Source organism: Hippocampus bargibanti, linkage group LG03 (assembly GCF_051943395.1).
Source record: "Hippocampus bargibanti isolate YZ-2025 linkage group LG03, ASM5194339v1, whole genome shotgun sequence".
In the NCBI taxonomy this organism is placed as follows: Eukaryota; Metazoa; Chordata; class Actinopteri; order Syngnathiformes; family Syngnathidae; genus Hippocampus; species Hippocampus bargibanti.
This window is the reverse complement of record NC_142736.1, coordinates 6,800,673-6,815,402: the sequence shown is the minus strand read 5'-3', so window position 1 is coordinate 6,815,402 and position 14,730 is coordinate 6,800,673. Positions and strand designations below refer to the sequence as shown.

Here is a 14,730-nt window from a genome sequence, read left to right as displayed (position 1 = left end):
ATTGCTATCAAAATTCCAGTGATTTTGGTCCTGTCTCACTTTGCTCTTTACCACAGCTTGAGCTATTGCATCATTCAGCTGATTCTCTGACACCTGAAGAACACAAAATGGAAGAACGGGCTAATATGCATGCAGTCCACAGTCAACTGAAAATACAGCATTGTATTCAAACAAGTCAAACTTGGTGAAATGTCCTAAAATATTTATAGTCAGTTTTGTGTCATATTAATCCACATATAAAATATTTGATCAGCATTGGAATTTTAAAACAATGTAGTGTATACGTCTGTGTAAGCTCTCAGTCGTACAGGAGTGGTCCATCGCTAAAAATGTTTATTCAGACGTCATCTGTACTTATTTGAAGCTGTCAGACGTTTCGCCTTTCATCCAATTTTAGTATGCTCCACCACAGGCAGGACTGTCACCTTTACCTTCCAGGCTCTCTCCAGCTCCTCTCTGACCCCTTGGTATTTCTCGATTTTCTCATGTACCTTCTTTCTGATGTTTCCATCACTCGGGTCCGCTACATCCACGAGAACGGCTTTCCCTTGCCCTTTTTCTATGACCACGATATCTGGTTGGTTGGCCATTACCATCTTGTCAGTCTGTATCTGGAAGTCCCACAGGATCATTGCTCGGTCATTCTATACTACCTTGGGAGGTGTTTCCCATTTTGACCTTGGGGTTTCCAGTCCATACTACGCACAGATGTTTCGGTAGACTATGCCAGCCACCTGGTTATGGCGCTCCATGTAGGCTTTCCCTGCCAGCATCTTACACCCTGCAGTTATGTGTTGGATTGTCTCAGGTGCCTTTTTGCACAACCTACACCTTGCCTGGTGTGGTATATCCCTGCCTCTATGGCTCTGGTGTTCAGGGCCTGCTCTTGAGCAGCCAAGATGAGTGCCTCTGTGCTGTCCTTTAGGCCAGCCCTCTCGAGCCACTGATAGGACTTCTTGAGATCAGCCACTTCTGTTATGGTTCGTTGGTACATCCCGTGTAGGGGCTTTTCCTCCCATGATTGTCCCTCTTCCAGCACCTCATCCTCTGTTCCCCATTGTCTGAGACATTCTTTGAGTACATCATCCGCTGGAGCCTTCTCTTTGATGTATTAATGGAGCTTGGATGTTTCATCCTGGACAGTGGCTCTCACACTCACTAGTCCCCGGCCTCCTTCCTTACGGCTTGTGTACAGTCTCAGGGTGCTGGACTTGGGATGGAGTTTTCGGGTCTTAACATCCGTGGTCTGAATCTCTTCCTTTGGCCACCTTATTATTCCTGCAGGGTATCTGATCACTGGCAGGGCATAGCTGTTTATTGCCCGGGTCTTGTTCTTGCCATTGAGCTGGCTTCTGAGGACTTGCCTCACCCGCTGGAGGTATTGGTCGTAGCCGCTTTCCTTGTTGCTAGTTCGAGGTTGCCATTGGCCTGTGGTATACCAAGGTACTTGTAGCTGTTTTCAATGTCTGCTATTGTTCCTTCAGGGAGTGAGACCCCTTCAGTGTGAACTACCTTGCCCCTCTTAGTCACCATCCGACTACATTTCTCCAGCCTGAATGACATCCCGATATCACTGCTGTAGATCGTGGTTGTGTGGATCAGGGAGTCTATGTCCCTTTCGCTCTTAGCATACAGCTTTATGTCATCCATGTAGAGGAAGTGACTGATCGTAGCTCCATTTCTGAGGCGGTATCCATAGCCTGTCTTGGCGATTATCTGGCTGAGGGGTTTCAGTCCTATGCAGAACAGCAGTGGTGACAGTATATATATTTCCATATATATATATGTATATTTCCGTATATCCCTACTGTCCAGAAGTGGCGATTTCAGACCTCTGCTATGAGGATGGGAGCAGAGAACTATTCCCAGAGGCTACACGGATTACTTCTATTGTCCTGACTGATGATGATCTATGACTGGCCTGATTCCCACATTTGCTCTGGTATCACCTCATCAGCATAACTAAGCCTACATGGTAACAAGCTAAGAAGTCTCTTGTAAGCACAATCCAAATTAAACATCACACCCCGCGGCAATTTAGTGAAGGTTTTTTGCTGTTTTATAAAAATAGCTTATGTTTCTCCGCTTTTGAACTATATACATGTATTTTCTTTCACTAAGATTTTCACCTCATTGTCATGAAATGAGTGGTTGCTAACTTTTAGGTGCATACGTACTGCAGATTGAGGCCCGCTACTATTATCCCTGCAATGTTGACAAAGCCTTTTTTTTGTTGAGAATTTGTTTACTCTCCCCAATGCTTTTTACAACATTCATTTTTACAATAAATCGAATAAACTAGTTACTTTGTTTTTTCATTTAGCAGCCTATCTTTTGGATGCACTAATTTTTGTCTTAGTGTTTATTGGTTTGAAATAAGTAGGAATTTTCTGTTGCCAAAGGACACCACCTCTTGATATTAGGAATATATATATATATATATATATATATATATATATATATATATATATATATATATATATATATATATATATATATATATATATATATATATATATATATATATATATATAAGGCCACAGCTGCCAGCAAAAAAAAATAGTTTCGAAGCGAAACGTCCGACACATTCAAAGAAGTACAGACGACGGTTGAAGAAACCTTTTCATCAATGTAGTGTATATATTGTTCATATTCGCAAAGCGGCCAAAATCTCTGACTTCGCCGACTTGGTGTAATTAGGAACATACAGTAAATCACAATTATCACTGGGCTACTGCTGCATATCTTCTCCCATCTTCTCAAGACTTAACTTAGAACTTCATAAACAACAGCCCATCGTCAGTAGTGCTGTCACAAAGGGTGGGCAAAAGCCAGTAGAGTCAGGCGTTCCAGTTAATGGTAACCCAGTCAGGTTTTGTTTGAGAAATGAAGCAGATGAGACAATAAAACACAACTTTCAAGTACATGTTGGTATCAGGTAGTCAATAAAAGTATTTTTTTAAGTGCATGAATTAAGTGAAGGCATTACATACTTTGGGGTCAGGGTGTCGACTGATGATAATCTGCACTGGCCCCGGTGTGCAATGAGTCAGGAATGCGTAGACATCATTTAGTGCCATATTGTAAACCACCGTGTTATTTATTTCCATCATTTCATCCCCATACCTAAAAATAGAAGATTCAGGCAAATTAGGGAAAAGAAATTGGGCAGGCGGAAATAAACCTTGCACCTCTGTACTGTCACCATGCCTCCCACAATTTAGAAAATTAAAAAAACAGTTTTGCTTTTAAGAGAGGACATTGTCAGCGTTTGCAATACACAAAAGCATATGATTCAAAATGTACGTTTAGTAAAACCTGGGAATAAACAATTTTCAATTTCCATTTAGATCAATTCGGAGCCCTTACTGCAGTCTTCCATCAATGTGTGCAACAGATCCAGGTGACAAGGTATGTATGTAGATTCCAGGACAGCCGTCAATGGATGGCACACAGCACAGTCCAATACCTAGACCAACACTGACCTCTAGAAAGAAAAAGATGTCGACAAATCGTAACTATTGAAATGTATGCTGAAAATTGATGACTGAATTAATCTGCAAGCAAGCAGAAAACTGGCCCATATTCACAGTTTAAAATTTAGATTTGATTTTAGGAACTAGATATACAAGTGTGAAGTGTGTGTGTGAAAGAGAGAGAGAGAGAGAGAGAGAGAGAGATGGAGAGGCAGACACAGACAGGCAGAAAGACTGTTTTTCGTGTGAGCGGGTGAGTTGATTTTGCTTTGGCATGAGAGTGAGGAGTTTTGGATGGCTTTCAGTATGTGTGAGGTTTTTAGTGAGTGTAAACATGATTGTGAGAGTGTTTGGGTACTTTGGGGAATTATAGGTGGAGTTTTTTGGTATACTCGTACTGTGTGTGTGTGTGTGTGTGTGTGTGTGTGTGTGTGTGTGTGTGTGTGTGTGTGTGTGTGTGTGTGTGTGTGTGTGTGTGTGTGTGTGTGTGTGTGTGTGTGTGTGCGTGTGTGCGTATGTGTGTGTGCGCGCGCATCTGTGTGTGTGTGTATGTGTGTGTGTGTGTTTGTGCGTGTGTGCTTGTGTTGTTTGTTTGAATAGTCTTGTGAGGACCACTAACATTTTATACCATACGTAGTGACAACATTTTTGACAAGTGAGGACCTTTTGGCCGGTCCTCACAAGTTTTTCATTTTAAAGGCTTCGAGACGGTTTATATATGCATCTGTTAAAGTTTCAGAAAGGTCCTCACAAATTCACCCAAAATGATTTTTTGGTGTGTATTTTCATTTCACTTGGATACACACACTTTTTACTCACTGTGTGTGTTTGTGTGTGTGTGCACGTGGTTAATGAGAGGAAAAGGTTCATATCCCAAAAAGTAAATCGATATTTTAACCAAATTTGCAGCAGAGGTGAGGACTTTGAATGTACCCATTCAGAAACCTCGCTCCTGCTGTTATTTCAGTTTCAAGTCCCCTTTTTATTTATTTGTCTGTAAAGAAGTTCAAGTGGGAAATGGGGTGACATTTAGCGTTCAAATGTATCACTAGTTCTTCTCTAAAGTTATCAGTCCAAGATGGCGCCCGAGTAGGCAGCCGTCAGCAAGTGCTCTCATGAGCCTTGCTTTTTTTGTTGTTTTTGTCTTGTTTTGTGTTTTCTTTTGCCACTCTGTGTTGTTGTGTGTCGTGTGGACTGGATACGGATTGTTTTTCAGCATTTTTGACCACAACATTCATCAAGGAGGAGACTGTGCTGAGCGGTTGCGCCTTTTCGGCAGCATGAATATGCCAGTACTGTTTTTGATTTGGGAGGAATGTCAGTGGCATTCGACTGTCAATGCTGGACAGCTCTGGGGCCATTGTGCTTTTTTTACGCCTGTAATGGGCAGCATCTTCACAGCCTCGCTTTGTTCAGCGGAAAGGTCGGTGCTGTTGGACAGTCTGCGGCTGGATGGATGCATGGCTTGAGGAGCTCGCGATAAGAAGAAAGGAGCGTCAGCGCTGAGCGCCGATGTGTATGTGAAACTGTTGCGGCTTGGAATCAAAGCGGATTTTTGTGGGACAGGAGATGTGAGACAATCTCTTTTCGTCAGTGGATGCTACAGCTGCGTGTTTGCTTTCAACATTTAGCTTGTAGTCGACGTGCACATTCCACCATGATGTCCCTGATCCACTGGTGGAAAGACGCTTTGATTCTCTCCTCTTTCATCTAGAACTGCTTCATGTAACAAAGAGGGTACAGAAAGTGCTTAAGAATGAATGACTCTCTGTGTCTTTATGTTGTCACATTGTCTTTGTGCTGTCATGTTATTTGCTATTTAGTTTTTTTTTTGTTCTTTTGATTTCAAGACGGCGCTGCAAGAGTGGCTGCCTTTCCAGCAGCTCATGTATTTTGTTTTCCTACTTTCATCATTTCATCACTTTGCTGCTGTGAAATGTAAATTTCTCCACTGCGAGACTAATAAAGGCATATCCAAGCCAAACCAACAGTGGTCCTCACTCCTTATCTGAAGTTATCCTGACCTCACAAAACCATTGAAATTGGAATGTGTGTGTGTGTGTGTGTGTGTGTGTGTGTGTGTGTGTGTGTGTGTGTGTGTGTGTGTGTGTGTGTGTGTGTGTGTGTGTGTGTGTGTGTGTGTGTGGGCACGTGTGTGGTTTTTGGTGAGTCAGGTACTTCCTTTGAAGCACACTTCTTAAAATACCAGGATGCGGCAGAAAAAAACTGTCTCAGACAAAATGATTCACTGACTTATGGTCATGAAAAAATTATCATCTTGTTGCATAAAATACCAAAAACGACAGATAACCTGAAGACAATTTGCAAGAGTCTGACCTTTCTGCAGGATGATCTCCATCATGACACGGTCTCGTGGTTTATCAGATGAACTAAGTGCATCACTAATGGGATTCTTACAAGTTTTGAAGTTGTAATCTCCCATTTCATCTCTGATTTTGGCCATGGCTCTGGTGGAGCTGATTGATCGTGATCTGCACAGTTGAGCAACTTGGGCCTGACCACCCAAGGCCCCCACTCCCAGGCTTGTCCTGACCACCAGAGTCAATAGACCCTTTTTGAACTGCTGCAAAACATGATAATAATGATTCGCGTGTAAATTGATTTGCTTCTGACAAACCTTTGTATGATGACTTATGGATTCCTCATAAAACAATGGGGTGGATTACTCAGGCGTGACATTAGCCTTGACATTATCCCCATTTTCTGATATTACAATAACACATATGGTGAATTGTTGAATCGTTGTGTGTTGCACCAAGGCAACTATTTGATATTCGCTGACACAAATTCCTAGCAGACAAATCAGCCCATTTCCAACGGAGCTTGGGCGCTATCTTCTGCATTTTCTGGGTGATACAATGCTGTCATTGACAGCTCGAATTGATATGGGAGGACTACTTTAATCGATTGCAAACATTTATGCTTTCTTCTTCAGAACTATTTGAATCATATTCATAACTGGATGAGTAACAAGAAAGCATCTTCTCTGAATTTGAAGCCATTGTTTTGATTCTCGAGCAAGGCAAGACGTCTTGGCGTGACGTCATGAAATGGGGGCGGGACTTTCTGATAGTCCACAATTTGCAGCTCAATTTTTTGCAGTTTTAGCACACTTTAAGTCATTTTTATTGGTGTTTTGGATTGGATTTGGATTGGATTTGCCTTTAAATCATGTCATGTCATGTTTTGCATTTGACTAAAAATATCAGCCTGCGTGTTTTGGGTATTTTAGATGCTATAAAACGTTTTTCTGATGTCAGTTACGAAACAAAAAAAATGGTGTTGGCTGTCCTTTAACGTACTTTTCATCCGATTAACTTCATATTCGGGCTTTGCCATTCTAAGACGTGGGACAACAACATGGGGAAAATTCCAAAGTTTTCGAAATACTGTACTATTTGTCATGATCTGATTGGCGACCAACGGGGGGCGCTGTCATCCCCGCCTGCACCTGCACAGGTGCTGGTCGTCCCAATCAGTGGCGAACTGCCACGTTCGGATTGGCGACCAACGGGTAACGACATCAGCCCTGCCTGCAGCCTCGCAGGTGCTGGTCGTTTTAATCAGTGACACTTAAAAGGACTCCCGGCACGACCATCCGGTGTCGGTTCATTGTTTGTTGCATGGATTGTGTATGCTGTGCATGTATTTGTTTAACCTTGGCGGACTTTTACACTTGGTTTTCTTTTGATACTTTTTTTCTGTTCAGATCATTTTGATGTTTTACATTTTGTTCCTGCTGACCTTTATTTAAATACAATTTGTCAAACAACCTCCTGCTCCCTCCTGCCTGGTTTTTGGGATCCGCACCCGTCATCACCACCTTGCAAAATGGGACAGAATGAACCGACCAACCATCGGGTCCCGCAGGTACAACAGACCCATCTCATTTCCACCCTGTGCCTGGCAATGCTACGTCCACGTTAGCCCACGCCTCATCGAGTTTGAATTGCGTCACTCGACAAGCCGTAACGTCCACGTCAACGTCCGGCCGAGACCTCCTTCCAGGTGGCCGTCCAGGGTGACACTGGGTGTCTGGCAGTGCAAGCCCACGTCCAGCCACGGTGTCGTCGTGCATGACGAATTGAGTCGCATCCACAACGAGCCATGCAACGTCCGCGTCAACGTCAGTCCGAGACCCCACTCACCGCTGGATCCCACAGCGGCTCAGGACTGGTCTCGTTTCCCCGGTGCCGGGCAGTTCACGCCCACGTCGGCGTCCGGCCGAGACCTGGTCCCATACGGCCGTCCGGGGTGCCACTCTGTGCCTGGCAGTTCGACGTCCGCGTTGAGCCATGCGTCGTCGTGTGAACGTGCGAGAGGGATCGCACTCACGCCCACGACGATCCGTGCCGCGTCTTCGTCCACCCCAGGCCGAGTCCCGTTCCCATCAGGCCGCCGCCCGTCGTATGCTGGAGAGACAGCGGTTGCCGTCTCCACCATTGTTCCCTGGCGAGTGGACCTTTTGGGAGATTGTTGGGACTTCTGGAAGCAGCCCCTTGAAGGGGGGGTACTGTCATGATCTGGTTGGCGACCAACGGGTGGCGCTGTCGGCCCCGCCTGCACCTGCGCCTACACAGGTGCTGGTCGTCCCTATCAGTGGCGGACTGCCCCGTTCGGATTGGCGACCAACAGGTAGCGACGTCAGCCCTGCCTGCTGCCTCGCAGGTGCTGGTCGTTTTAATCAGTGACACTATAAAGGACTCCCGGCACGACCCTCCGGTGTCGGTTCATTGTTTGTTGCATGCTTTGTCTGCAATCGCATGCATTGTATGCTGTGCATGTGTTTGTTTAACCTTGGCGGACTTTTACACTTGGTTTTCTTTTGATACTTTTTTTCTGTTCAGATCATTTTGATGTTTTACATTTTGTTCCTGCTGACCTTTATTTTAATAAAATTTGTCAAACAACCTCCTGCTCCCACTTGCCTACTTTTTCGGATCCGCACCCGCCATCACCACCTCGCAAAACGTAACACTATTATCCTCCAACAAAAAGGAGTATGTAGAATATCATAAACTTCACATGTATTTGACTCTATACAGTATTTTGTTATACGTACTGAACCGTCTAATGGCACAGGGAAATTCCTCGCTTTACATTTTAACGTACGCAGTGAGCCCAATTGGCAAGTCCAACTGAAATTAAGTAAGAAAATCCTCAAGAGGTTGATCCTGCTCTACCTTGATGATGTGGCAATGTCTATTGTGGTTGCATTGACTGGTACAGCAGCCTCTGCCGTGGAACTGGTTCAATTTTAGGTGGGAACATCTTTGCAGGTTCGTTGTGATCTGATCATATTTTGCCACGTACACCAAATAGACATTTGTGAAATGTAAAACAAAAATGACAGGATGAGGCACTCTAGTGATCTTTTCATCTGGAGAGGAGAACTTTATTTGCCCGGTACAAGTTCTCCCTCACTAATTCGACAACTTCTCTACACATTGGGTTCAGAGGCATCTGATGACACACAGTGTATGCGTTTGGTAGGACACAGGCATCTGAGACACACAGGCGTCTGTCTGCAAATGTGTCCTGCATTCACTAGCCGCGGTCTTCAGGCTCTTCTTCGGCGCATGTGCGCAATGTCCTTTATCGGTGGTTCGCACTCTCCAGACAAGTCGATCATTTGAGGTCGTATCCAAGGTCGCCCCATCCAAATAAATCCATCTCATCTCATCTCATCTCATTTTCCGTACCGCTTATTCCTCATTAGGGTCGCGGGGGTTGCTGGAGCCTATCTCAGCTGTCTTCGGGCACGAGGCGGGGGACACCCTGAATTGGTTGCCAGCCAATCCATCTCGTCCACTCATTTATCACAGGCAGTCAACCATTACAGCAAGAAATTCGTGGATAGGTGTTTGAATATGTCATTATCACAGCAAATAAATAATTACTTCAAAAATAATTCTTATGTTTTTCCATTTAATTGTAAGCTATTTGATGGCACACTTGGGGATCATCAAATATTTTAACATATTTGTAAATTTACCTAATCCCTGACTTGTTTGGAGAGTTCCCTGGTTTTCATGACTGTGTTTGGTAAGCAATAAACAATTTATTTGCCCTTGCAGCCTCTGGGAAATTTCAAAAAGGGGCGTGTACTGTATACAAAAATAACACTTGGGCTGCACACAAGTGGACTTCATTTCAGTAATTATATGAGATTAGAAAGTAACTAGCTACACCTGAGCTTTTTAAGGGTTTATAACATATGCAGAATACAGGACATATGCAATTGCCAATTTTTAATGTCTTCATCTTATCATAAATATAATAAATAAATAATAATAATAATAATAATAAATAATAATAAAATAATAACATTTCTGAAGATCGATCAAATACAATTCTGATTTTAAATAAACATTTAAGTTTGTGTTTGTAATGTAACAGCAATGGTAAAAAGAGAAAAAAATAGGGTGTGCATCATGTTTCAACACGAATACAAAAACTCCAGGCCTCGTTTTCTCTTTAACTGCACCGTCTGTCCCTCAAATCTTGGCTTAATGGTTGCATGGACAATTTATAGACGACTTGGCCGTTAAACAAACGGACAGGGTGACTTACTTTGAATTTGTGTAAGGCATCATCATGACACAATCCGTGCATGGACTCCCCATTGAGCTCCAATATCTCATCACCTGCACACAATATCCAAAAGTTTTATTTCATGATTAATGAATATTCAGTATTACATCTTGACCATTCTTATGAGAGCTGGGGCAATCAACATCAGAATTAGAATATCCTTTATTGCCCAAGAATGTAATGCCGCAACCGGCCCCCAAGGAGGTTTGATCAGGCCTGCAGGATAATTTGAAAGTGGAAAAAAGCACATACGAAGTGGAATTCATATATTTAACGAGGTGCAATTGCTGTGGATCAACAGAAGAAAACAGTGGTGTTTTTTTTCAAACAGGGTCTTTTTTTTTCAACCGCGGTTTCCACATCCTCATTAGCCAAAATGTCATTATCCAAATGGAAGAAAGTAGATAAGGAGTGCAGAATGTTCAATGAAAAATGGACCATGTCATATTTTTTACAGAGACGCATGGGAAACTTTTGTGCTTGGTGTGTTTTCAACAAGTTGCGGTCGGTATTGAAGGAATATAATGTTTACACCACATGAAAGTGTCAGCTAATCAGGACATGGCAGCTGGTATTGATGCACTTGTACAGGCCAAAAGATGCCAAATATCAGGAACAATAACAATGGTTTAAAAATTCCTTTCTTTATAAAACTTGTTTAATCTTGAAGTGCATTACTATAATTTCAATGGCAATTGTTAGTTTTGTGCCGTTGGAGAATCATTGGGATCAGTTGAAATGAATGATAAAAGTAAATTGCACATTTGTTCATGAAACAAAATGTTGTGTAAAATGAATGTTCATTAAATGTCATTATTTTCCTAATGTTCTTGTGCTTCTACACCAAAACTAATGAAAGACATGCTATTATTATTATTATTATTATTATTATTAGGGCGGCCCGGTAGTCGAGTGGCTAGCACACCGGCTTCACAGTGCAGAGGTCGCCGGTTCGCGTCCCGGTCCGGCCTCCCTGTGTGGAGTTAGCATGTTCTTCCCCGGACCCGTGTGGGTTTTCTCCGGGTCCTCCGGTTTCCTCCCACACTCCAAAAACATGCATGGCAGGCAGATTGACCACTCCAAATTGTCCCTAGGTGTGAGAGTGAGAGTAACTGTTGTATGTCTTTGTGTGCCCTGCGATTGGCTGGCAACCAATTCAGGGTGCACGAAGACAGCTGAGATAGGCTCCAGCAACCCCCGCGACCCTAATGAGGAATAAGCAGTACGGAAAATGAGATGAGATTATAATAATAATAATAATTATTATTATTATTATTATATTTATATAGGATTATGTATGGTATAATTTTAAAGGTCTGGCCCACTTGACATCTACCGAAGCCATATGTGGCCCACAATGTGAAATGAGCTTGACACCCCTGATGTAATGGGAATTTGTTATAGGCTCCACTAGTATTGCAATCACAAGCAAATGTGACGAACAAAAGACATGAAATAGAGGTATAAAAATGGTGCGACTCTTATTCATGAGGTGTTGTTAGTCTGAAGGGGCACAGGGGCACTCATTTCCTCACCCTCTTGTAGCCTTCCATCAGCAGCTGCCGCTCCACCTGGAAATATGGTCTTGACATAAATCCCCATTGGTCCACCGATGCTGTCTCTCCCACCGACTATGCTGAAGCCCAGGCCCTGTATATAACAGCAGAATTTGTTTTGGATTGTACCATTACAAATTACAAGGAAAGAAAAGTATTTTGTTCTAATATGTCATTCGATAGAAAGAACAATACTGCAATTGTCTGATGCTGTACTTTTGAATTGTTGAACTGTGTTCCAACAGAAATTAACTGTAACAGCTAAATCCTGCTTGACGAAATGAATAAATAAATAAATAAATAAAACAATAAAAATAAAAAATAAATAGACACCCTCTTATTTTTTTTTTTTTTTTTTGTCACAGCATTTTGAAACGACCAACATCAGAAAGGGATATATGTAACTGTTCCAAGAGTGTCATATTTGAAGTATGCCTTCTCCAGACTGAACGTTTCAACTCACTTCTTAGATACTGTATTCAATATAATTTAGATAAGGGCCTTTAATGTTGTGTTTTGGGTCACTGACCTATTTGTGGACCCATGATTTTGCAGCTGAGACCTTTCTCACATGCACACAAGTAATTTTATTCAGCACTGTATGGTTTTATTTTCTTAAACAGAGGGGTACCAACAACTTTGTCCACACGTTTGTGTGGAATACGGATTTTATGAGCTTCAATGTCATGTTCGGAGTGGATTGCTCCTACCTTGCCATTGCCCTTCATCAAAACAATATTACAAATTATAAAGGCTTGATTGTTGCTGCAGGAATTCACCAGCTTGGTAGAGCTCAAAGAGCGCACAGAGCGACCAGGCTGGAGGCATGAGGAAAGATACACGAAAACACGTTTCAGTGCTGACATTTACAAGAGTTATTGGATTTCATGACATTAAGTATAGTATGTCTATCTTGTGTGTTTTTTTAAAGCTGGTATTTATTGACGAGACATAGTTTATGAAATGTCTCTTAAGTTCCAGTACCTGAAGTGAATTGCAGGCAAAGTCCAGTTGCTGGGATAGGGAGGTTCCGGTCCCATATAAACGACAATTCCTATGCCGGTCACTGATATACATGTCAGGGTTCTTCATAATGATGCTGTCCAAATCCCCAATCCAATAAGGATGAACGCCTGGACACAAGATGTAATACACTGGTAGAAAAAATGGACTACAACTTGGAAGTTAGTGCCAGTCAGTGGCAGAGTATGGCCTGATATCATCAGAGATGAGCTTGTGGGACCTTTTCTGTTTCAGGATGGAGTCATATTCAACTCCCAGTGCTACTGCCAGTTTGTGGAAGACACTTTCTTCAAGAAACACTTTTTTTACAGCAGTGCATATATTTTGATGCTCTACTTCTTCATTTAATAAATTTGCTGCTGTAAATAGGGTATTTCTCCATTGTGAAACTAATAAAGGTTTGATTATCTTATTATATATATATATATATATATATATAAAAATCCTCGTCTCACCCACCATGGGTGGTGTCTGTCCCCATTTCAGCTCGGGTCCTCTACCAGAGGCCAGGAAGCTTGAGGGTTCTGCGCAGTCTCCGTGCTGTTCCCAGCACTGCGCTTTTCTGGACCGAGATATCCGATGTTGTTCCCGGGATCTGTTGCAACCACTCGTCGAGTTTGGGGGTCACTGCCCCAAGTGCTCCGACCACCACAGGCACGACTGTCACCTTTACCTTCCAGGCTCTCTCCAGCTCCTCTCTGAGCCCTTGGTATTTCTCGATTTTCTCATGTTCCTTCTTTCTGATGTTCCCATCACTCGGGACCGCTACATCCACGACAACGGCTTTCCTTTCCCCTTTATCTATGACCACGATATCTGGTTGGTTGGCCATTACCATCTTGTCAGTCTGTATCTGGAAGTCCCACAGGATTTTTGCTCGGTCATTCTCCACCACCTTGGGAGGTGTTTCCCATTTTGACCTTGGGGTTTCCAGTCCATACTCCGCACAGATGTTTCGGTAGACTATGCCAGCCACCTGGTTATGGCGCTCCATGTAGGCTTTCCCTGCCAGCATCTTACACCCTGCAGTTACGTGTTGGATTGTCTCAGGTGCCTCTTTGCACAACCTACACCTTGGGTCTTGTCTGGTGTGGTATATCCTTGCCTCTATGGCTCTGGTGTTCAGGGCCTGTTCTTGGGCAGCCAGGATGAGTGCCTCTGTGCTGTCCTTTAGGCCAGCCCTCTCTAGCCACTGATAGGACTTCTTGAGATCAGCCACTTCTGCTATGGTTCGGTGGTACATCCCGTGTAGGGGCTTTTCCTCCCATGATTGTCCCTCTTCCAGCACCTCATCCTCTGTTCCCCATTGACTGAGACATTCTCTGAGTACATCATCCGTTGGAGCCTTCTCTTTGATGTATTCATGGAGCTTGGATGTTTCATCCTGGACAGTGGCTCTCACACTCACTAGTCCCCGGCCTCCTTCCTTACGGCTTGTGTACAGTCTCAGGGTGCTGGACTTGGGATGGAACCCTCCGTGCATGGTGAGGAGTTTTCGGGTCTTAACATCTGTGGTCTGAATCTCTTCCTTTGGCCACCTTATTATTCCTGCAGGGTATCTGATCACTGGCAGGGCATAGCTGTTTATTGCCCGGGTCTTGTTCTTGCCATTGAGCTGGCTTCTGAGGACTTGCCTCACCCGCTGGAGGTATTTGGTCGTAGCCGCTTTCCTTGTTGCTAATTCGAGGTTGCCATTGGCCTGTGGTATACCGAGGTACTTGTAGCTGTTTTCAATGTCTGCTATTGTTCCTTCAGGGAGTGAGACCCCTTCAGTGTGAACTACCTTGCCCCTCTTAGTCACCATCCGACTACATTTCTCCAGCCCGAATGACATTCCGATATCACTGCTGTAGATCCTGGTTGTGTGGATCAGGGAGTCTATGTCCCTTTCGCTCTTAGCTTGATGTCATCCATGTAGAGGAGGTGACTGATCGTATCTGGCTGAGGGGGTTCAGTCCTATGCAGAACAGCAGTGGGGAGAGTGCATCACCTTGGTATATGCCACATTTGATGGACACTTGCGTTAGTGGCTTGCCATTGGCTTCAAGTGTGGTTTTCCA

At 43.5% G+C, this 14,730-nt stretch overlaps 1 protein-coding gene across 1 annotated transcript; it reads right to left on the bottom strand.

Moving 5' to 3' along the window:
• Positions 1-13,024, bottom strand: LOC148900190 (pro-interleukin-16-like). The gene is made up of 7 exons (XM_088991770.1): positions 12,632-13,024; positions 12,358-12,465; positions 11,627-11,741; positions 10,071-10,144; positions 3,370-3,487; positions 2,994-3,126; positions 1-93 (listed from the first exon to the last, which is right to left on the bottom strand). Exons 1-5 carry the CDS (start codon positions 12,737-12,739, stop codon positions 3,470-3,472), a joined length of 423 nt encoding a protein of 140 aa, XP_088847896.1. The 5' UTR covers positions 12,740-13,024; the 3' UTR covers positions 1-93; positions 2,994-3,126; positions 3,370-3,469.
• Between the last annotated feature and the right edge of the window lie 1,706 nt (positions 13,025-14,730).

Coding starts and splice junctions, on each gene's coding strand:
- LOC148900190 (XM_088991770.1), bottom strand. CDS start 12,739: ATGAAGAACCCTGACATGTATATCAGTGACCGGCATAGGAATTGTCGT. Junction 11,742..12,357: donor TGATGAAGGGCAATGGCAAG/GTAGGAGCAATC, acceptor TGTTATATACAG/GGCCTGGGCTTCAGCATAGT. Junction 10,145..11,626: donor TGATGGAAGGCTACAAGAGG/GTGAGGAAATGA, acceptor TATTGTGTGCAG/GTGATGAGATATTGGAGCTC.